The sequence below is a fragment of the Bos indicus x Bos taurus genome, chromosome 10 (genome assembly GCF_003369695.1).
Source record: "Bos indicus x Bos taurus breed Angus x Brahman F1 hybrid chromosome 10, Bos_hybrid_MaternalHap_v2.0, whole genome shotgun sequence".
Taxonomy (NCBI): domain Eukaryota; kingdom Metazoa; phylum Chordata; class Mammalia; order Artiodactyla; family Bovidae; genus Bos; species Bos indicus x Bos taurus.
The window spans coordinates 73087489-73111473 of record NC_040085.1 but is presented as its reverse complement, the minus strand read 5'-3'; the positions used below and the strand labels follow the sequence as shown (position 1 = coordinate 73111473).

The 23985-nt window shown below is 47.8% G+C and overlaps 1 protein-coding gene across 1 annotated transcript; it reads left to right on the top strand.

Moving 5' to 3' along the window:
• Positions 1 to 2504: 2504 nt before the first annotated feature.
• Positions 2505 to 23695, top strand: PLEK2 (pleckstrin 2). Its single transcript, XM_027552215.1, has 9 exons — positions 2505 to 2968; positions 15268 to 15432; positions 17225 to 17406; positions 18921 to 19012; positions 19316 to 19503; positions 19726 to 19827; positions 20123 to 20206; positions 22327 to 22405; positions 23168 to 23695. Exons 1-9 carry the CDS (start codon positions 2927 to 2929, stop codon positions 23293 to 23295), a joined length of 1062 nt encoding a protein of 353 aa, XP_027408016.1. The 5' UTR covers positions 2505 to 2926; the 3' UTR covers positions 23296 to 23695.
• Positions 23696 to 23985: the final 290 nt, after the last annotated feature.

Below are 23985 nucleotides of genomic sequence, written 5' to 3'. Positions count from 1 at the left end.
GCAGTGTGCAACTTCTCAATTTGGTGGCTTTTCCAGTTGCAGAGCATGGGCTCTAAGTGTGCAGGCTTCAGTAGTTGCGGCACGTGGGCTCAGCAGTTGTGGTTTCTGGGCTCTAGAGCACAGGCTCAGTAGTTGTGGTGCACGGGCTTACTTGCTCCATGGCATGTGGGATCTTCTGGGACCGGGGATCAAAACTAGGTCTCCTGCATTGGCAGGTGGATTCTTTACCACCTAGCCACCAGGAAAGACCTTCAGTGGAATTCTTAGCTATAGCCAAATGAGTGAGTCTCTAATGGTGGAATTTTGCATCAGACTGTGAATTAACCTCCACCCAAATACTGACCTTAGAGCTGTCTACAGCTTACACATTCCAAACATTAGCTGGCCCTTTTAAGAGAGTCAGGGTCCCTTCCACATCAGCCTCTGGACCTGAGAGGGAAATGAAAAGTCCTTGGAACAATAAGACAAGTTCCTTTGTCCTGAGTTTCCTTCCCTTTCCTGCTTCCTTCCCCTAGTCTCAGCTGTTTGCCACTGTGTGTCTGCTTCTTCTCCCTCCTCTTGCCTGTGGTTGAGTCTGGTTTATGTCACTGTGGTTCCTTGGTAGACTGGTGGCTTAGCCACCACAGCCAGGGGAGGAAGCGGTGTGACTCAGGCTCTGGGTCCAGTGAGTCAGACTCAGGGTGGGCTGGACCAGGGGCTTTTCTAGGACAAGAAGCAGGTTCTAAGTATGCAGAGGCCTTAACTCCCTCCTAGCAGGGACACTGTCAGGAGAAAGAACCAATCCTTCCCCCTTCCCCATTTTTGTGAACTCATTCAGGAAATCCTCTTGCCAAAGAAAATGCCACTCTTCTAAGACTCAGAAAGTTGTGTCTGGGTAAAGCCAAAACAACTTCTGTGCCAACTCGCTGCCCCCCAGCATCTGAGAGGAAGAAGGAGAGTAATAGACCAAAGTTAGAGCCAAAAGGGCTTCCCTCATAATTCATTTGGTAAAGAATCCTCCTGCAATGCAGAAGACCCTGGTTTGATTCCTGGGTTGGGAAGATCCCATGGAGAAGGGAAAGGCTACCCACTCCAGTATTCTGTCCTGGAGAATTCCATAGACAGTATACTCCAGGGGATCCTAAAGAGTCAGACATGAAAAAAAAAAAAAAAGAGTCAGACATGACTGAGTGACATTCACTTTCACTTTCAGAGCCAAAAAGAATAAGAATTTCCCATTCCAATTTCTCATGTCCTGGATTTGAATCCAGCAAGTTTTCATAGCTCAGATTATTCTTTCCTCCTCTTCCCAGCTCTTGACGTGAGAAACAAGAGCATTCACACTGTCCTGGGGTTAAAATCCAAGCTTGTGTGACCTTGGGTAAGTTATTTAACTGCTTCAAGTTTCAGTTTCCTTGGCTGGAAAGAATGGGATAATAAACTCACCTTATGGTGTGTTGTACATTAATTAGAACCCAGTGGTGTTGGAGAAGACTCTTGAGAGTCACTTGGACAGCAAGAAGATCCAACCAGTCCATCCTAAAGGAAATCAGTCCTGAATCTTCTTTGGAAGGACTGATGCTGAAGCTGAAACTCCAAAACTTTGGCCACCTGTTGCCAAGAACTGACTCATTGGAAAAGACCCTGATGCTGGGAAAGATTGAAGGCAGGAGAAGGGAACAACAGAGGATGAGATGGTTGGATGGCATTACCGACTCAGTGGACATGAGTTTGAGTAAACTCTGGGGGTTGGTGATGGACAGGGAAGCCTAGTGTGCCACAGTCCATGGGGTTGCAAAGAGTCGGACATGACTGAGAAACTGAACTGAACTTAATACAGGTCTGGCTTCAGTAGGTGCGGAGTTGATGTTCATTCTGAAATGGAATGAAAGCCCCTTTCATTTTGTACTCCTCTGAGATCCCAAAGTCAGTCTGTACAGAAGGCTGAAGGGGGCCATTTCTAGGGCAGGGGCACCCACTGTGCTTTGGGGGTGGGCTCCTGGTTAGTTTTGAAAAGCACCCAGGGGCACCTTCTCCCAATCTAGAGCTTTCTCTTCCCTTTTAGGCATTTGGGGTCTTTTCCTGTCCTGATGAACAGTCCTAATAGGGCCGGCCCTTCATGCTGGGGCAAGCAATGGATAAAGGGACAGCATCGTAAGGACGGGATCAGTATTATGGATGCTTTCCTGTTTTTGACATTTTGTTAAACATGGATTTTTTTGGCCTTAATTTTTATTTTAAAAATTTCAAAAACACTTAACATATTTTAGAATGTTGCATTAAATTTTTATTTATCTAGATTACTGGGTTCCCTGGCTCTCCCTTAAATTTTGCCCCTAATCATGGAAAGTTCAGTTTCAGCCTTTTTGGCAGAGAGGGGTATTATGGGGCCAGAGGGCCCCTGCAGATGGTGCCTGCTTCCTTAAATCCTTGACCTCGCTAATGGGAACATTTCTCTGCGCCTACCAGAGGCCAGGATCCTGTTCCCACCTGGCGCACCTCATCCACTCTCCCATCCCCTATTTCTATAGAGCTCAGGGATGACTCCAGATTCTTGAAATCCTTTCCGATCAGCTTGATTCCCTAAGTATTAGTCGAGAGCAATGTACTGGGTGCGAGGCAGGCACCTGGTTAAGGCTGGGAGTGGCGGCAGATGGGGAGAGACGGAAGGGTAAGAGGCGCCCAGCGCGCAGGGGGCACCTGGATGGCCGCAGCCGGGGCGGGACGCGAACGGCTGGCAGGCTCAGCAACTGGAGGACTAACCACGGACCTCAGGGCACCTTCGGTGGGGGCAGCACGTTAGAAATCCCGACCTGGACTGACTTCCTGCCCGGGACGCCCCGCGGCCTCGGGCTCTGGGCGCGGGCCAGGGGGCGGCGCCGCGCCGGGTCGGAGGCGCTTCCTGGGCGCCGCGGGAACGGAGGAGCGGGCGGCGCGGGACGGCGCCATGGAGGACGGCGTGCTCAAGGAGGGCTTCCTCGTCAAGAGGGTGAGCGTGCCGGAGCCTCTCCGGACACGGCCCGGGGCGGCTGCGCGGCGGCCGCCGGCTTACCTGAGCCGCGATCGGGCGGGCTGGGGACCCTCTGGGCGGAGCCGCGCGTGTCGCGGACAGAGCCGGGTGGGCGGTGGCTGGGGGTGAGCTTTAGCTAGAAAAGAGGGGCTGGGGGTACGGGCAAGGAGGAGAATCCCGCTCGGCTAGCGCGTGTGGGGTGCGGGCGGGCGGCTACCCTTTGGAGGACAGCTTCTTTAAAAGAACTTACTAAAATACGAAGTGCCTAGGATTTAACTATGATGTCTTAAAACAACAGAAGGGTGTTCTGTAGTCCCCCAAGCTCGTCCGATTAATGCATCATCTCCTGTATTCTTCACAATAACCCGTGAGCAAGGAGAAAGCCTTTGTTTGTTAAGCCTCTGCTGTGCACCAGTCTTGGACGCTGTCTCTTTTAATCCTCCCAACAGTCCGACAGGTCGGTGGTCCCATCTTACCGCCCTTTCTGAAAGGGGAAAAAGAAGTTCAAAGAGGCTAAGTAGCTTGCTCAGGATCTGGACCAGTGGGTGATGGAGCAGGATCGAAGCCACTCAGGCTGCCCACTGCAGGGTGGGTATTATTATCCCTCTATCACAGATGAGGAAACCGAGGGGCAGAAAGATGAGGTCGCTTGCCCAGAGCCCCGTGTTGCTGTGTGGTTGGTTGAGCCCTTGTTTAGAGAACCCGGAGGGCCAGCTGTAAAGTTACATGTGAATTTTCAACAGCTCAGGGGTCTTTGCCCTGGATCCCCTGTTGTTTAGGGGTCAGCTGTATTGTTTCTTTTCACAAATCTCGAGTTTTATTTTCCAAGACTTCCATCCAGTCACATGTCATTTCTATGTGGTGTTCAGCCTTTCCAAATTCTATAGTTTTTACTGATCATGTTGAAAATATTGGGGGATGACTGGTTACCTTATGAGTATTAATATTATATAAATGGAACAGTTGACGCTGAAGTACTTTAGATCATTCTGTTTCACTTGTGGTTGAATCTATCATGTTATTGCTGTTGCTGTTTAGTCCTAAGTCGTATTCGACTTTTTTGCAACCCTCTGGACTGCAGCCCACTGGGAACCTCTGTCCATGGGATTTACCAGGCGAGAATATTAGAATGGGTTGCGGTTTCCTACTCCAAGGGATTTTCCTGACCCAGGGATCAAACCTGAATCTCCTGCATTGGCAGGTGGATTCTTTACCACAGAACCACCATGGAAACCCTGAATCTATCGTAGTTTATAGCAAATAAATAGAATTTGTTTTTTCCTTCACTTTGGTAAGCATAAAAAGTTTTAGCCATTCTGGAAAGGAGAGGGGTGAAGATACCCACTAGCATAAATTCAAGCAGTCTCTGAGCAGTCTCCATCCTCACTCCTTCCACGTCACCACATGCGGCTTTTCCCACAGCAAGCAAGAGTCCAGAGGAAAACCAGGCATATGGGACCAAGGTAGAAAATGAAGGAAAAAGCAGCTACAGGAGGGAAATTAGATTTGAAAAGTTCTTTTAACATTGATGTTCACACTGAACATCTATGCTAACCTAACAGCAGAGCATAAAACCTGGGGATGAGCCTTCCGGCTCTTCTACTGAGTTTCCAGCTTTGGCAGGGGGATGGGTGAAGAGGGGTGAAGGGACTCTCCCTCCCATGGCCTTCCCTGACCAGCAGATCAACTCTGAGGTCCCAAGTCTCTTTCAGGTCAGTAGGGAATATAGTTATGTTATTTTACACATTATTTGATATAGGAGGGTAGGTGTGTTGTTTGCTCAAAACTATGAGCCAGAGGAGGTGTAGGAGGCTGTGCTGGATCAAGGGTCAGACTGGATACAAGCAGGTACAGAATTCCATGCCTGTTTCGTGTCACCGGGATTAAAATGATAGATTAGTCCTTCAGGGTTTGTGGAGGCAGCCACACCCCAGAGAGAGCACCTTTGGAGAACTTTTCCTGTGGCTTCTAAGGTGAGGGAGACGGGTGGGGGGTTTGATGGGCATTGTTGATTGTCAGGGGCTTGCCCACCAAGTTCCCTGTCCCTCTCTCCCTCACCTGAGAAGCTGCAGGAAAAGTTCCTTGAAGGTGTTGGTTGGTAGAATAACTGAGCCTGCTAGGCGCCTGTTGAAGACAAACCCTCTCAGATGGGCCCCTGTGGGCATCCCCGTTACTGGGGCTTGCCTTACGTGATTTCCCACCACCACCACCACCATGCAGAGTCAAGGGAGGGTTGAAGGGAGGGGAGGAGGTGAGTTCTCTTCCAGACAGGCCAGTATAGCGTGGCCCCTTAGGGAGTCCAAGGTACAGAGAAGGGAGGACAGTCAACTCGTCTGACCCCAAAAGCCCACAGACGGGCTAGACTGAAATCCCTAGAGCTGTCCAGCCAAACCCAAAGACAAGCAGTTGGAGCTGGAAGCCTGACCCCGAGGCAAGCGGAAGCCACACCCTTTCCTGCAAAGTGAGGAATGGGGCCCCTTGCCCCTGCCAACAGTCCCTCCCTCCTGATCACTCAGGCTTTCCCGCATCCCCCATTATTTCCCCTTTCCTCCTGGGTGGCAGCAGCAGCCCCTGTGTCCACCAGGGAAGTTGCAGGACTGTGACTGTGGGATTCCACAGGTTCAAGAGGGTTTACGGTACAGAAGTGGGGCGGGGCCCAAGCTGGCAACCCAGAGTACAGAACAGTCATCACCGGTGAGGGTGAAGCAGGAGACAGGCAGGGGCAAGATGGATTTGATTCTTAATCCAGCCCAGACAAGAAAGACAGCGAAGCTCCAGGCAAAAATGCAGGGTGCTCACTTAGCCTGGTGTTAAAGGAGGGTGCCCAGGAAGGAGGGCAGGTCTGCATGGGTAGGGCTGCTTGTCTTTAAAGAAGCGGCTGGAACACATCAGGCATGGCTGCCTGGCTTGTACCTCCTACAACTCTTAGAAAATGACATGGCCATGTCAACATGCTGTAACCTAGATCTTTCATCTGTAGGACTCAATCTCCAGGAAAGGCCATAAAAGCTTTAGGAATGGGACTTCTCTGGTGGTCCAGTGGTGAAAGATCTGCCCTCCAATGCAGGGAATGTGGGTTTGATCCCTGATTGGGGAACTAATTTCCCACATGTCATGGAACAACAAAGACCCGCCACAGCCAAAAATAAATAAATAATATTTTTTTTAAAAGGCTTTAGGAATAAAGTGTTATTTAGATAGAGAATAAAAACTGGAGGCTACCTACATGTCCCCTCAAATAAACAAATGATTACAAGTGAATTATGGTTATGCATAGGGCTTCCCTGAGAAGCTAAGGCAACCCACTCCAGTACTCTCGCCTGGAAAATCCCATGGACGGAGGAGCCTGGTAGGTTGCAGTCCATGGGGTTGTGAAGAGTTGGACACGACTGAGCAACTTCACTTTCACTTTTCACTTTCATGCATTGGAGAAGGAAATGGCAACCCACTCCAGTGTTCTTGCCTGGAGAATCCCGGGGACGGCAGAGACTGGTGGGCTGCCGTCTATGGGGTCGCACAGAGTTGGACGCGACTGAAGTGACTTAGCAGCAGCATAGGGCTTCCCAGGTGGTGCTAGTGGTAAAGAACCCTCCTGCCAATGCAGGAGATGTAAGAGACGTGGGTTCGATCCCTGGGTCAGGAAGATCCGCTGGAGGAGGCCGTGGCAACCCACTCCAGTATTCTTGCCTGGGGAATCCCATGGACAGAGGCTCCTGGTGTGCTACAGTCCATGGGGTCAAAAAGAGTCAGACATGACCGAAGCGACTTTAGCATAGCACGTGGTCATGCAGATGTTAAAAATGTTTTTCATATTATAGTCCAAAGAGTAAAAATAGAAATGGTACGAGAAAGGAAAAAGAAAAATTACTTGGATGAAAAAAAGACTAGAAGGAGTTCCGAAGGCTAGAAGTCTGTTTGAAGTGTCAGCAGGACCATGCTCCCTCCGAAGCCTGCAGGGGAGAGCCCTTCCTTGCCTCTTTTGATTCTGGTATTTGCAGGCTGTAAAGGAAAAACCAATTTTTCCTTCCTAGGTAAGGAAAAATTTAGTTCTTACCTGCTGTGTTTTTCTCCACCTGTGACTCTCATTTACTTTCACACAGACTACTTCACTTCTGACTCTCCTAGTCACCAAATGTGTGGAGGTTCCCCCCACACCAAGCAATTCTCTGTGACCACCCGTGTGTGTCCTACAGTTTAACTCAGTTCTGACGCATCTACCCAGAGGCAGTCTCCGGTCCCATGGGTTAACAGCGCAGTCTCACAAGGCTGCTTCCCCAGCCTTCCCCCACCCGCCACACACACACTTCAGATGCCAGTCTGAAGCCCAAGTTATCACCTGTGCTCTGACTGTGTAACCAACCACAGATCAGAGGTTCCAGTGACCTTCTGCTTGGGGTGAATTTCTAGAAACTCTTCAAATCCCATATTTTTGGGATTTTATAGAGGCACATGTAAGCATGACAAATTGTCAAAGCCACTTTCAGCTCTTTTCTTTTCTCAAGAGAATGGTGGGGGGGGGGGGGCGGCTAAAAATTCCAAGCTGCTAATCATGGCTCAGTCTTTCCAGTGGCCAGCCCTCACCAAGAAGCCCACCCAGAGTTTCCTCATTAGCACAAAAGATGCTCCTGTCACCCAAGAAACTTCAAGGGGTTCAGGAGCTCTCTACCAAGAACTGGGGGCAAAGAAAAATATATGTATTTTCTGTCATCTCACATAGGAAATGGCAATCCACTCCAGTATTCTTGCCTGGAGAATCCCTTGGACAGAGGAGCCTGGCGGGCTGCAGTCCACGGGGTCGCAGAGAGTTGGACACTATTGAGCGCACACGCATGTATGCATTATCTCACACAGGCTCTCTTTTGTGTTCCTTGGCTTGTAGATGCTTCACTCTAATCTCTGCCTCCATCATCACATGACCATCTTCTCCCCATGTGTCTTTCAGTGTCCAAAATTTCCTCTTCATATAAGGACACCAATTATGTAAGTGTTTTTAGGGCCATCCTAATCTAGTATGGGGCTTCCCTGGTGGCTCAGCTGGTACTCAAATTGCCAAAATCCATTGGATTATAGAAAAAGCAAGAGAGTTCCAGAAAAACATCTGCTTTATTGACTATGCCAAGGCCTTTGACTGTGTGGATCACAACAAACTGTGCAAAATTCTTCAAGAGATGGGAATACCAGACCACTTTACCTGCCTCCTGAGAAATCTGATTGCAGGTCAAGAAGCAACAGAACCGGACATGGAACAACGGACTAGTTCCAAACTGGGAAAGGAGTACGTCAAGACTGTATATTGACACCCTGCTTATTTAACTTATATATAGAGTACATCATGCGAAATGCCAGGCTGGATAAAGCACAAGCTGGAATCGAGATTGCCAGGAGAAATATCAGTAACCTCAGATATGCAGGTGACACCACCCTTATGGCAGAAAGTGAAGAAGAACTGAAAAGCCTCTTGATGAAAGTGAAAAAGAAGAGTGAAAAAACTGGCTTAAAACTCAACATTCAAACAACGAAGATCATGGCATCTGGTTCCATCACTTCATGGCAAATAGATGGGGAAATAATGGAAACAGTGACAGATTTTATTTTCTTGGGATCCAAAATCACCGCAGATGGTGACTGCAGCCATGAAATTAAAAGACACTTGCTCCTTGGAAGAAAAGCTATGACAAACCTAGACAGCATATCAAAAAACAGAGATATTACTTTGCCAACAAAGGTCTGCCTAGTCAAAGCTGTGGTTTTTCCAGTAGTCATTTATGGATGTAAGAGTTGGACCATAAAGAAAGATGAGCGCTGAAGAATTGATACTTTTGAACTGTGGTGTTGGAGAAGACTCTTGAGAGTCCCTTGGACTGCAAGGAGATCAAACTAGTCAATCCTAAAGGAAATCAGTCCTGAATATTCATTGGAAGGACTGATGCTGAAGCTCCAATACTTTGGCCACCTGATACGAAGAACTGACTCATTGGAAAAGACCCTGATGCTGGGAAAAGTCAAAGGCAGGAGGAGAAGGGGATGACAGAGGATGTGACGGTTGGATGGCATCACCGACTCGATGGACATGAGTTTGAGCAAGCTCTGGGAGTTGGTGATGGACAGGGAAGCCTGGGGTGCTGCAGTCCATGGGGTCACAGAGTGGGACATGACTGAGCAACTGAAGTGAACTGAACTGAATGACTTCATCTTAACCTGATTACATCTGCAAAGACCCGATTTCCAAATAAGACCTCACTCACAGATCTCCCGGCTTAGGACTTCAACATGTCTTTTGCAGGGACATAATTCAACCCATAGTAAGTACCATCTCTGCTTCTTCAGGATTGTAGGGTCTTGGGCAAGACCTTTCTAGGCCTCAGTTTCCTCATTATGAGACTTAGGGAGTTTAGATTCTTTACCATCTGAGCCACCAGGGAAGCCCATAGTATTATATAGACTTTTTCAAAGGGTCCTCCAGCTGTAAAACTCTGTGCTTTCTAAGCCCAGTCCTAGGGTTACATCCCATCTTATGGACTTTCCTTCCACCTAACAGGGTGCTAAGCCATTCATGGTCCAAATGACCTCTGATCCCCGCCAGCTGCTTACAGACAAGGAGCCTGGAGAAGGTAGAAGATGCCCAGGTGAAGGGAGGCCTGGGTTCTTTTCCCACTATAACCAGTGTATTTTTGGTTTTTAACACCCTTTACCTGCTGACTTTGGGTCAGTCTCTTATACCCTCTCAGTATGATGTAGCTTATCCGTAGAGCTGGGATATTTCCTGTTTTGTGGGTTATTACAGGAACCTCTGGAGAAGGCAATGGCAACCCACTCCAGTACTCTTGCCTGGAAAATCCCATGGACGGAGGAGCCTGGTAGGCTGCAGTCCATGGGGTCACTAAGAGTTGGACACGACTGAGCAACTTCACTTTCACTTTTCACTTTCATGCATTGGAGGAGGAAATGGCAACCCACTCCAGTGTTCTTGCCTGGAGAATCCCAGGGACGGGAGAACATGGTGGGCTGCCGTCTATGGGGTCGCACAGAGTCAGACATGACTGAAGTGACACAGCAGCAACAGGAACCTCTAGCTGAGCTGCCCACTCCCGTCTGGCCGAACTTAATTCAGGGGTTCTGCCGTAGTGCAGTCAGGTGATTTTTTTTTAACATGAGCACCTAAGCTTGTCATCATTCTGCTTAAAAGTCTTTAGGGACTCCCCTCCGGCCACAGTGAGGTCACCAGCTGCTTCAAGTGCTCTACCTCCAAAGTGAGGCCATCTCAGCCTTTCTCAGACTGCTCTCCTTTGCTGTCAGACTGGATTCTTAGTGGCTCATAACGCAGTGCTCTCTAGCAAGTTTGAACAGAAGGGTAAGTTGGATATATTTGGGAGGACCAAGTGCCATACAGCCAGGGACAATGCAGCCAGACAGAAATACCCCACAGCACCAGGAGGCGTCTCTAGTGGAAACATCCTGCCGATGCTGTTTGTGACGTGTTCCTGATAACTCTGGGGACTGGGCGTCAGAAGACCCCGTCCTTCCACCACCTTGGTGGCTGCCAAACACGCATCAGTGCCCCATGCGCAGGCCTGGCAGCCACTAGCCACCTCCCTGTTCCCCTCATGCCAGAAATTCTGGGAAATGTAGCATTTTGTCCAGGAAATGTAGCCTTATCTGTGTATTAGTTTGTTCTGCTCAACATCTGTTGGTTTCACATTTCTCCCTAACGTCTCCAGGCCCCTTTCTTCTTCTCTGTTGTTTTAGTTTATGAGGGCTCCGGTAACAAAAGACACGGATGGGATCGCCTAAGCAACAGAGATTTATTTTCTCACAGTTTTGGAGGCTGGAGTCTAAGGTTTAAAGTGTCGAAGGTTTGGTTTCCTTAGGCCATCTCCTCAGCTCGCCCATGCGTGACACCTCTGGCTGTGTGCTCACATGGTCTTTGCTCTGTGTGCAGGCCTCCCTGACATCTGTATGTCCAAATTTCCTCTTCTCATGAGGCCCCCAGTCAGATTGGATTAAGACCCAGGTAATGGCCTCATCTGGGCTTCCCAGGAGGTGCTAGTGGTAAAGAACCCATCTGCCAATGCAGGAGACATAGGAGAAGCAGGTTCAATCCCTGGATGGGGAAGATTCCCCTGGAGGAGGGTATGGCAACCCACTCCAGTATTCTTGCCTGGAGAATCCCAGGGGAGCCTGGTGGGCTACAGTCCATAGGATGGCAAAGAGTTGGAAAGAACTGAAGTGACTTAGCACGCACACAATGGCCCCATTTAACCTAATCACCTTAAAGACCTTCTCTTCAAATACAGTCACATTCTAAGGTAGTGGTGATTCTTGGGTCAAGAAGATCCCCTGGAGAAGGGATAGGCTACCCACTCCAGTATTGTTGGGCTTCCTTGGTGGCTTAGGTGGTAAAGAATCCGCCTGCAATGTGGGAGACCTGCATTCAATCCCTGGGTTGGGAAGATCCCCTGGAGGAGGGCCTGGCAATGCACTCCAGTGTTCTTGCCTGGAGAATCCTCATGGACAGAGGAGTCTGGCAGGCTACAGTCCATGCGGTCGCAAAGAGTCAGGCATGACTCAGTGACTAAGCACAGCACAAGGTAGAGGTGGGGGAGTGGTTGGGGCATCAACTATGAATTTGGGAGAAGGGCATAATGCAGCCCAGAATGCCTATGTTTTAAGGTTATTTCGCCTCCTCTCCTTCACCTTACACTGGCCCCCATGCCGTCAGCTTAGATGGCAGTCTCCTCTCTGCACCAGCGACACCTGTGTGCTGGCAGTTCACTGCCTTTACTGCTAATGCTGCACTTGAACCCCCTCAGCAGGGGCTCATCGAGCAAGGAGACCCGAGTCTGGGCCATGTGGAGAGCAGTACAGGACCCTCATTGCTGAGGAGTTAGAGCAAATCTTTTTCATTTCTTTAAACATGTCAGCTTGTGTCAAGAAAAGCCATCCGCCATCATGTAACGTGGATTCTTGGTACAGGATAGAGTGAAGAGAGCAAAACTGTAAAATTCAGCTTGACATATCTGTCCTCTCATGGGCCCAGCTCACGTACCATATAATGTAATGACACTTAGACATATTAGTAAACTCTTGTCAGATTAACTGTTAAAAGTCATATTTAGGGTAGGAGGGAGGCTCAAGAGGAAGGGGATATATGTATGCATGTGGCTGATTCACTTCATTGTACAACAGAAATTAGCACAACTTTGTAAAGCAATTATATTCCAATTCAGTCACTCAGTCGTGTCTGACTCTTTTCAGCACACCAGGCTTCCCTGTCCACCACCAACTCCCAAAGCTTACTCAAACTCACGTCCATTGAGTAGATGATAACGTCCAACCATCTCATCCTCTGTCGTCCCCTTCTCCTCCTTCCTTTAGTCTTTCCCAGCATCAGGGTCTTTTCCAATGAGTCAGCTCTTTGCATCAGGTGGCCAAAGTTTTGGAGCTTCAGCTTCAGCATCAGTCCTTCCAATGAATATTCAGGACTGATTTCCTTCAGGATTGACTGGTTTGATCTCCTCCAGTCCAAGGGACTCTCAAGAGTCTTCTCCAACACCACAGTTTAAAAGCATCAATTCTTGGCACTCAGCTTTCTGTATAGTCCAACTCTCATATCCATACATGACTACTGGAAAAACCATTTTGACTAGATGGACTTTGTTGGCAAATTGATGCCTCTGCCTTTTAATATGTTGTCTAGGTTTGTCATAGCTTTTCTTCCAAGGAGCAAGTGTCTTTTAATTTCTTGGCTGCAGTCACCATCTACAGTGGTTTTGGAGACCCCCAAAATAAAGTCTCTCACTGTTTCCATTATTTCCCCATCTATTTGCCATGAAGTGATGGGACCAGATGCCATGATCTTAGTTTTTTGAATGTTGAGTTTTAAGCCAACTTTTTCACTTTCATCAAGAGGCTCTTTAGTTCTTCACTTTCTGCCATAAGGATGGTGTCATCTGCATATCTGAGGTTATTGATATTTCTCCTGGCAATCTTGATTCCAGCTTGTGCTTCATCCAGCCCAGCATTTTTCATGATGTACTCTGCATATAAGTTAAATAAGCAGGGTGACAATTAAATATATATAGATATAAATATTTAATATATATAGATGTGTAAATATTTGTATAAATATATATTTAATATTCCAATTAAATATGTATGTATATGGAAAAGTGAAAGAGTTAGTCACTCAGTTGTATTTGACTATTTGTGACCCCATGGAGTCTAGCCTGCCATGCTCCTCTGTCCATGGGATTCTCCAGGCAAGAATACAGGAGTGAGTAACTATTCTCTTCTCCAGGGGATCTTCCCTACCCAGGGACTGAACCCAGGTCTCCTGCATTGCAGGCAGATTCTTTACCATTTGAGCCACCGGGAAAGCCTATATATATGCCATCCTTAGTTGCCACAGTAAGTTCTGTTTGGCTTAGACCAGTGCTCACACAGTCAACCCCTTCAACAATTTCCAGTTCCCTAACACTCAGTGCATACTTGCTGAGCATGAAACAGAATTGCAGCATCACACATCTGACAACTGAAGGGGCCTTGGAAATGAATCAGGGCTGGGTCAGGAAACCAGTAATTGCAGACAGTCTCTGATTCAAATAAAGTGCATCTCTCTTGGTTAGAATCCAGCCCTAATTGGGCTCTGCTCTGGGAAATATGCCAAGAAAGTCACTTTCATGAGCGTGTACAAAGCTATTCCATTCTGATTCTTCAGCAGACATTCCCCCATCCACTGGTCTGTTCTAGAAACAGACTCTCTGTCTTCACCTGCCTGTTTTGTCCACTGGCTCCATGACCCATCTGAGAGCCCCACAGGCTCCCCTGCCTTTTAGGTCTGTCACACCAGGTTAGGTAAGATGGTTAGAGTTCTTAATTTGTGGCTTCACTTTACAAATTCCCCATATCCCTCAACTAGTAACATTTTGGAGGGGGGATATATCCTAAGGGGAAAAAATTAGAGATGCAGATCAAAACTTATGTGCAAGGATATTCATTATGGAGTTGTTTATAATAGTTAAAAGAAAAAAAAATAAACCTCACTTGCAAACAACAGGAGATGGGCAAGGAGATGATACATACACTTGTTGGTCATTAAAAGACGTGTTGAATCTGAGTGAACTCCGGGAGTTGGTGATGGACAGGGAGGCCTGGCATGCTGCGATTCATGGGGTCGCAAAGATCCACTTGTTGGTCATTAAAAGACATGTTGAGTCTGAGTGAACTCCGGGAGTTGGTGATGGACAGGGAGGCCTGGCATGCTGCAATTCATGGGGTTGCAAAGAGTCGGACATGACTGAGCGACTGAACTGAACTGAACTGAATGGTGTGAGAAGATGCTTGGCAAAGTCAACAAAAGAAAGACTGGAAAATAAAACTATTCGTAATATGCTCTTGGTTAAAAAAAAAACTAAAAGGGAAAAAGACAAAGGAAATGCAAGGTATTAATAGGATCTCTCTCTTGTTTATGTATTTGGCTGTGCTGGGTCCTCGTTGAGGCATGTAGGATCTTTAGTTGCAGTGGGTGAACTCTTAGTTGCTGCGTGTGGGATCTAGTTCCCAGACCAGGGATGGAACCCACACCTCCTACACTGAGAGCTCGGAGTCTTAGCCACTGGACCATCAGGGAAGTCCCTAGGATCTTTTCTTCTGTGTATTTTGCAGTTTCTTTCAAGGCTTATAACCATAGAAAAAAAGAACAAATGGGAACTAGCAAGTCAACGCCAATTGTTACATACTCAAAAGAGATGACAAAGAGATCCAAAGCTCACAATTTCTTCATGAAAATGAAAATAAACATATAATTTGGAACAGGATCTTTTGGCTCTTAAGGACATTATTGGGATAATTGGTGAAACTTGAGTGGAGTTTATGGAACAGAGGAAAATAACATATTTATGTAAATTTCCTAATGTTGATGATTGTATTGTGGTTATGTTGGAAATACTTTTTATTTTTTGGTAGGAGACAATAAAATATTGAGAAGCATCAATATTAATATATGGAGCATATCATGTTAAAAACTAATTCTTAAATGGTTTTGTAAAAGTTTTTTTTTGTAAAAAAGTTTTGTGCTTGTCTTCAGCTTTTCTCTGAATTAAAATTATTTCAAAATTAAAAAATAAAATTAAGCTAAGCAAGAGAGACAGAGCGTTATCTCCTTATTGGAGAGTTGATCCCATGGCACAGTCTGACCACCTGTGCAACGAGACTCCTCTCCCTATTACCAGGTCGTCCCCTCGGCCACCTCACCTCAGGGCTCTCCTGTCTGTCCTCAGGGTCACATTGTCCACAACTGGAAAGCACGGTGGTTCATTCTTCGGCAGAACACGCTGCTATACTACAAGTTCGAGGGGGGTCGGAAAGTGACCCCTCCCAAGGGCCGCATCCTTCTGGATGGCTGCACCATCACCTGCCCCTGCCTGGAGTATGAAAACCGACCGGTAAGTGAAGGCCCTTCTTCCCAGCGCCTCCCTCCCACTCCCCGGACCACCCCCTTCCTCTTAGCCAAAGGTGGTATGAGTCATGGTAAGAGCCGAGTTACTGAAAAACCTAGACTCAAATCCTGGCTGCACCACATACCAGGCACGTGACCTTGGGCAGGTAATTGAACCTCTCTGAGCCTGAGTTCCTCGTCTATAAACTTGGATAATGTAATGACACCTGACTGTTGCTCACAGCTATGGTGAAGATCATGAAGGTAATGGTGGGTCAAAACATTTGTAGCCTAGGAGGTACCACACAGATGTGAATAGTTACTGCTACTTCAGGTTCAATAGGATGGCTTTCATCCCCCAGGGGGTACGTGTTCCAAAAGTCAGGAGCAGCTCAACCCTAAAAGGAACCTGAGTTAATCATTTACCATCTACCATCAGAAAAGAATCGGAATTAATCATTTACTGAGGGCTCAGTAAGTGCCAAGAAATTGGCTAGGCTTGGAGAAGTCAAGGAAGAAAATTGTAAGATTGGTTCTTTCAGTTAACGATCTTGTTATGAAAGCAAGTGGTTAATTGAAAAACAGTTCCAAATGTTGGTACAGATATTATTGGCCACAGAGAACACTGTCTTGCTGAAAAGGAGGAAGATGCCCTTACAAGCCGTCTGGCTCAGGTACAACTTTGGGATGGATGGAGATTCGGGCATGAACTGGTTGAGAAAGTTTAAACCATATTATATGAAGAATGTGTGAAAGACTTGGGATGATTAGACCCAACCAAGAAGAAGATCAGAGGTAGACACAGAGAACCGACTTACAGACACGGGGGCGGGACGGGGGGTTGAGGAAGGAGAGGGTGGGGTGTATGGAGAGAGTGATATGGAAACTTACATTACCATATGTAAAATAGCCAAGGGGAATTTGCTGTATGACTCAGGGAGCTCAGACTGGGGCTCTGTAACAACCTAGAGGGGTGGGATGGGGAGGGAGATAGGAGGGAGGTTCAAGAGGGAGGGGACACAGGTATACTATGGCTGATTGATGTAGATGTTGGCAGAAACCAACACAATAGTTCAGTTGCTAAGTCATGTCCGACTTGTGATCCCATAGACTGTAGCCTGCCAGGCTCCTCTGTCCATGGGATTCTCCAGGCAAGTATACTGGAATGGGTTGCCATCTCCTCCTCCAGGGGATCTTTGTGACCCAGGGATTGAACCTGGGTCTCCTGCATTGCAGGCAGATTCTTTACCAACTGAGCTACTGTAAAGCCATTATCCTTCAATTAAAAATAAATACGTTTAAAAAAATAAATAAAAAAGAAGATGATCAAAAGGAGCAGAACTGAGTTCCTTCAGGGTAAGCGTTAATAGCCTCAGAGGACAGAGGAAGGCATTGAGAGGCTCAGTGGGTCCTATAATGTGCCTAAGCGACCGTAGCTATGGCTCTAGCTCAGTCTCACCTGGAAGCCTGTGTGTTTCCCTCTTTAGCACAGGGACTCTCATAAGAAGTGAGCTTAATCAAGAAGGCAGAATCGGGAGCAGAGAGACCAAGGCCTCAGGAAGCAGACTCTGCTCTAATTAGTCTATCCAAAGGGGCCAAGGTGGTGAACTCTCTGTCACTGATGGTGTACAAGGGAATCTTTAAACGCCCAGCAGCTGCGACGCGGTTGAGGGGTGAGGCATTGGGCAGTCACTGGATCACGTGGTCTCCCTGATCTGCTTCGGTTCTGTCATTTTTGCTGCCCAGCCAGCTTTCTCTCTCCCTCTCAGCCTGGTCCGACTGGCTGTCTCTTCCCACAGCTCCTCATTAAGCTGAAAACTCAAACATCCACGGAGTACTTCTTGGAGGCCTGTTCTCGAGAGGAGAGGGACGCCTGGGCCTTCGAGATAACAGGAGCCATCCACGCGGGGCAGCCGGGGAAGGTCCAACAGCTTCACCTGCTGAAGAACTCCTTCAAGCTGCCCCCTCACATCAGCTTGCAGTGAGTGCCCGGCCCTGCCCTCGCCCTCCCTGGCTTTGCTGCAGCCTCTGCTGTCTGCTCGGCTCAGGGAGGGGACCTCTGTGGCTGCTACATAGGCCTGGCTGGTGCTGCAACTGTGCTCCAGGGCCTGCTTACATTGTTTTCCCTATGTGGGAGTGGCCCTGCCAGCCTGCTCTGGTAACTTCTTGGGGTCCCTGCTGCTCCTGCCCACCTCAGTGTCTTGACCCCCTCCCTTCAGTGTCAACCGGGATGCTCAGGGCTATAAAAACAGCTCCCCAGGAATCTCCACTCACCAAGTCATTAGTCTTGTTTGCAGCCTGGTGGCAAGAACATGTGTTCTGTTAAGAGCTGCATTCTTATTCTGTGGGATTCTTCATCTATCCATCCATTCACTCTTTTAAGAAATAGTTGCTGAGTGCCTGCTGCATGCCGTACATCACTCTAGGTGCTCATGCAGATGGGCATAAACAAAGTCTCATCTCAGGGGCTTTCCAGCCCAAGTACCTACATAGACAATAAGAAAAGGTCTGCCATTGGTGGCAGGGATTGTCCCACAGAACAGAAGGAAAGCAGGTCAGTGGTGGCAGTGATACTATAAAGTAGGGAAGGATGAAAGGAATTCCCTTCATGGAAATTGTTATATCCACGCATCTGCAGGAAATGCCCACTAACCTTGCAGGAAGCAGAACTTCCCAGGCTTACCAAAAACCTCCATACCAGGCTCTGGAATCTTGATTGTTCATCTTTGTTGTTCAGTCGCTAAGTCGCATCTGACTCTTTGCGACCCCATGGACTGCAGGCCGCCCTGTTCCTCGCCATCTCCTAGAGTTTGCCCTAGTTCATGTACATTGTATCAGTGATGCCATCCAACCATCTCATCCCCTGTTGCCCTCTTCTCCTTCCCCTCAGTCTTTCCCAGCATCAAGGTCTTTTCCAGTGAGTCAGCTCTTTGTATCAGGTGGCCAAAGTGCTAGAGCTTCAGCATCAGTCCTTCCAATGAATATTCAGGGTTGATTTCCTTTAGAATTGCCTGGTTTGGTCTCCTTGCTGTCCGAGGGACTCTCAAGAGTCTTCTCCAGCCCCACAGTTCGAAAGCATCATATGTGCCCAGGGCGTGGCTAACCCATGGTGAGTGCAGGGAAGACCAACAGCAGATGAAAGTGGGTTCAAGTGATGGGTGACTTTTGAGAAGTAGCTGTAGGAGTTTGGACTTTATACAGCAGATCATAGATAATTCATTTGTTTTTAAATTAAGCTGTGACTTAATTAATACTTCTATGCTAGACAGAATACCTGTCTAGCATAGAAGTATTAGAACATTTAGATGAACAAGAAGAAATGTTCCCCAATCCCACCTCTCAAATTCTGATGTATAACAGAATACCCCTCTTTCTCCGCGATGTGTATTATGCCACTTGCCACGTGCTTTATACCCTCAGCAGTGGCTCATGGACCCACCCTCATTCCTGTCAATGTGACGAGGGTCTCCTCTCTTTTGCCTTCTTTCCGTGTAGTCGCATCGTGGACAAGATGCGCGACAGTAGCTGCGGAATCCGACCAAGCCCCAACATGGAGCAGGGAAGCACCTACAAAAAGACCTTCATAGGTGAGCCCCTGACCCCTACCCCACCCCCGGGGCTGGGCCAGGGACTGGAGACCTGGGGCTTGGTGACCTGGGACTCAGTGGTGAGCCCTGAGTTGCTTGGCAGCCAACGGGCCAGCCTGAGAGGTAGGTGTGGCCACAGCTCTGGGCAGCAGGGTTGGTGTTTGGTCTGCTCCAGGGCCGAGCCCCAAGGCTATTCCAAGGCTGCCCCAGGGGTCAAGGTCAATGAGGTCACAGCCAGGCACCCCTGAGGAAGCTGGTCTGGAGCCTGTCGTTTTGACGGGTGCTGCCCTTGCCCCGCTGCAGGCTCCTCCCTGGTGGACTGGCTCCTCTCTAACGGCTTTGCAGCCAGCCGTCTGGAGGCTGTGACGCTGGCCTCGGTGCTCATGGAGGAGAACTTCCTTCGGCCAGTAGGCACCCGAAGCATGGGAGCCATTCGCTCGGGGGATCTGTCTGAGCAGTTCCTGGATGACTCCACGGCCCTGTACACATTCGTAAGTGAGGGCCTGGGTTCCTCTTGGCATGGGAGCAGAGAGGAAGAGGCCACAAAGTGTGGGCGAAGGGTCCACGGTCAGCGGGGAGAGGCCTAGGGCTCGGGGAGGGGGTACAGCTTCACCCCCAGGTGGAGTGGGAGTTTCCTTTCCCCTGTGGGAGCTTCCCCAGCCTGGAGCTGGGATGTGTTGGTAACAAGAGTCCTTGTCTCTCCTTCCTACCAGGCTGAGAGCTGCAAGAAGAAGATAAGTCCCAAGGAAGAAATCAGTCTCAGCACCATGGAGTTAAGTGGCACTGTGGTGAAGCAAGGCTATCTGGCCAAGCAGGTATGGTACAGCCCGCCTTGGAGCTGGGAGGAGGTGGACAGTCCTGAACCTCTGGGGAGGCAGGAACCCCCACAAAGGGTGGGAAGGGCTGAGACTCCAGAGGGCACTAGTTGTCAGCAGCATCTGCTAAGTCAGGGTCCGGTGGTGGCCACAAGGGAGCCAAAGCAAAGGGCCGGCACATGTCCGTGCCCATAGGAGTCCCAGACAAGCAGGCCTAAGGCGTTAGAGGCGTGAAGGCGGGAGGATGTGACTACAAGCTGTCACCCACGAGCCATACATCCTTTCTTTGCCTCAGGGGCACAAGAGGAAAAACTGGAAGGTGCGGCGCTTTGTTCTGAGGAAGGACCCGGCTTTTCTGCATTACTACGACCCTTCCAAAGTGAGTACCTTGTCGAGCTTCCAGACATGTCTCTCCCCAGCAGAGCTGGGGTGGTTCCACCTCCAGCCTTCCTCCCAGCCTCCCTACCATAACTTCCACCCACAATGCCTTTCCTTCCACAAGTTGCAAACTGCTCCTCCCAGTCTGACCTCTCTTTTCTTTCATCACATCGTCGCCTGCTCAGTTGATCCTGCTCAGTGGATATCTTCATTGTTTTGGGAGGAAACACATCTTTCAGTTCCTCCAAAGCTGGCTGTGTGCCTACGAAGGGGGAGCTGAGCTGATGAAGAGACTCCTGACTGGTGCTTTCCAGCCTCTTTTCACCCCTTTCCACCCAAAGAGGCCGTGAATTCTGCCCCCTCATCCTCTTGTCCCCACCAATGTTTTGAAAGGTTTCTTTTACCATTTAATATTTAAGCCATAATTCTGAGTTTCAGATAATAAGTATTACTGCATACTCAGTTGATTTAATTCCAATCAAAAGAACAGAAACATGGCTTTTTAGTCAGCCTGTTCAGCCTTGTCTTGGTAGATTTTCATTTGTTTTTTGAAATAATGAAGAGTGTGCATTCAGTCAGGAACCCAACCCTAAGCCAAGAACATGAGAGAGCTTGAAGGAGCCCCTGGGGACCCTGCTAGACCACAGGGAGGGCTAAGGGGCAGGGAGGGGCGTGGTGCTGATGTGACTGGCTGTGAAATGAAGCTCAAACTTCCTCACTCATGCAGATAACTTGCCATGGGATGTCCAAGTGCAGCCTCATCTTCTGTTACAAACGACTCTCACGGACTAATACTTTAGTAGGCTGAGGGTGGTATGATGAGAGCATGATTCTTCTGTTGTTTTTGGTCAGTCGCTCAGTCCTGTCCAACTCTTTGTGACCCCGTGGACTGCAGCACACAAGCCTTCCCTGTCCTTCATCATCTCCCAAAGTTTGCTCAAACTCATGTCCGTTGAGTTGGTGATGCTATCAAACTATCTCATCCTCTGTCTCCTGATTCGTCTCCTGCCCTCAATCTTTCCCAGCATCAGGGTCTTTTCCAATAAGTCAGTTCTTCACAGCAGGTGGCCAAATTATTGGAGCTCCAGCTTCAGCCTAGTCCTTCCAATAAATTATTTAGGATTGATTTCCTTTAGGATTGACTGGTTTGATCTCCTTGCAGTCCAAGGTACTCTCAAGAGTCTTCTCCAGCACCACAGTTCAAAAGATTCAGTTCTTCAGTGCTCAGCCTTATTTATGGTCCAACTCTCACATCTGTTCATGACTACTGGAAAAACCATAGCTTTGACTATGAAAGTGAAAGTGACGTCGCTCAGTTGTGTCCGACTCTTTGCGACCCCATGGATGGTAGCCTACCAGGTTCCACGGTCCTTGGAATTTTCCAGGCAAGAATACTGGAGTGGGCTGCTATTTCCTTCTCCAGGGGATCATCCCAACCCAGGGATCGAACCCGGGTCTCCTGCATTGCAGACAGATGCTTTACCATCTGAGCCACTAGGGAAGCCCACAGCTTTGACTATACAGACCTGCAAAGTGATGTCTCTGTTTTTTAATATGCTGTCTAGATTTGTCATAGCTTTCCTTCCAAGGAGCAAGCATCTTTTAATTTCATGGCTGCAGTCACTGTCTGCACTGATTTTGGAGCCCAAGAAAAGAAAATCTGTCCCAGGTTCTACTTTTCCCCTATCTATTTGCCATGAAGTGATGGGACCAGATGCCATGATCTTAGTTTTTTGAATGTTCAGTTTTAAGCCACTCTCCTCTTTCAGCCTCATTAAGAGGTTCTTTAATTCCTCTAAATGGCTTTTTGCCATTAGAGTAGTGTCATCTGCATATCTGAAGTTGTTGATATTTCTCCTGGCAATCTTGATTCCAGCTTGTGATTCATCCAATCTGGCATTTCTGCATATAAGTTAAATAAACAGAGTGACAATATCCATCCTTGACGTCCTCCTCTTCCCAAGTTTGCACCAGTTGTTCCATGTAAGGTTCTAACTGTTGCCTCTTGACTTGCATTCAGGTTTCTCAGGAGACAGGTAATGTGGCCCAGTTATTTCTGTCTCTTTAATAAGAGTTCTGTGCCTTCACACAGTCCCTAATCAGCTCTCCTTTCCTTTGCAGGAAGAGAACCGGCCAGTGGGTGGGTTTTCTCTTCGTGGCTCCCTGGTGTCAGCTCTGGAGGATAATGGCGTTCCCACTGGTAAGGGGCAACTTTGGCCCCATCCTCATCTCAGGGTCCTCCCTCCTGCTTTCTCAGTAATGCTCTGCTGATGATGGACGAAGCTGTGGGGACTGAGTAGGGGCTTTCTCAGTGAGACAGTGAATGGTGTGAATTCTGAAGCCAATTTCAAAATCAGAGAAAGGGCACGTGGGGTATTCTTAGTGTTTTAACAACACAACTAAATAATTCTCATCTTTAATATTCTTTCCCTTCCTTTTCTGTGCTTACTGGCCCATAAGCTTCCACCTAAGAACAATAGCTTACAATAGTGTTTAAAGATTGACAACACAGTTTAATATGTTATCGTGCTAATTTCACACTAGACAGCTAAGGAAGGTAGTATTATTCTCAACTTATGGATGGGAAGATTGAGGTTCAAAGAAATTAAACAATTTCAGTCAAATCCCACATCTGTCCATGCTTTTAACATAAACCTACTAGACTTTTTTGATGTGAGTGAGACTGCAGACCTATGGTTATCATGGAGGGCAGGCCAAGAGGTCTTCCAAGAACGTTCAGACATAAAACTAGCAGGCCTTAAGGCACAGATGAGGGAGAGGGGATGGATGGGAGGCAAACAGGAAAGCATGCCTCTGGTGGGATTTCCTAACCATATATGCACACTTGTACTAAGAAATACTTCATTATGTGTTTTTGTCCGTCTCAGTGACTTTCAGCTGTTCCCAGCTGAAAGCAGACATGGATATTCACTCACTGATTTTTCTTTTTCTTCCTGCCTAGGGGTTAAAGGGAACGTCCAGGGAAACCTCTTCAAAGTGATTACTAAGGATGACATCCACTATTATATCCAGGCCAGCAGCAAGGCTGAGCGTTCCGAGTGGATTGAAGCTATCAAGAAGCTAACGTGACAAGGACCTGAGGGAATGGGGCTGAGATTCCTCCCTCTTACCAGATGACACAGGATTTCCTGGACAATGGGAGTATGTGAAGATTTTTAACTTTTTATATTTTGTACTGCTTTGGAGTGAGATTGGTGGAGTTGCTTAACGTTGGCAGTGGTGCTATTGCCTCCCCACCTTCATTTAACCTGTAGGTGCTGAAGCAGCCCTGTCAGCACCTTGACTTTTGCCCATTATCACAACCAGCCATTCCTTGGGTACCAAAGTAGGTCTCCCTTGTCACACTAACTGGCCATGTAATACTGAACAAAACACTATAGCCTCATGATGGAGCTCTCAGAAATGCTGTCAGGACCTCTTAACACCTTTGGAATGAATAAAAATTGACACTTGTTACTGGCTATTAGAATTCCTATACAAAGTTTCAGTTTTCAAAGGTTTTTCATGCTTAAGGCTGTAAGAATTATTAGGCAAGCTGATTATAAAAACATCTCAAGTGAGCTTAAAGCCTCATCTTCAAAGTATGGATGGGGCAAAATCTTGAACGAAATATTGTTTTGTTTTGAAAAAGAAGCCTTCATAAGTATTACACATTGCAGAAAAGAAATCATGGACTCAGTTGGATTAGTCACATACATAAAAGTAAAATTACAGCTTTTCTGTGAAAAAAGAAAAAAGTTGTTTGGAAAGATGCAGAGC

Excerpts from the sequence above, each read along its gene's own strand:
- PLEK2 (XM_027552215.1), top strand. The coding sequence starts at position 2,927 with ATGGAGGACGGCGTGCTCAAGGAGGGCTTCCTCGTCAAGAGG. Across the intron at positions 15,433-17,224 it reads TGGAGTATGAAAACCGACCG|CTCCTCATTAAGCTGAAAAC; the intron begins GTAAGTGAAGGC and ends CTCTTCCCACAG. Across the intron at positions 22,406-23,167 it reads GGATAATGGCGTTCCCACTG|GGGTTAAAGGGAACGTCCAG; the intron begins GTAAGGGGCAAC and ends CTTCCTGCCTAG.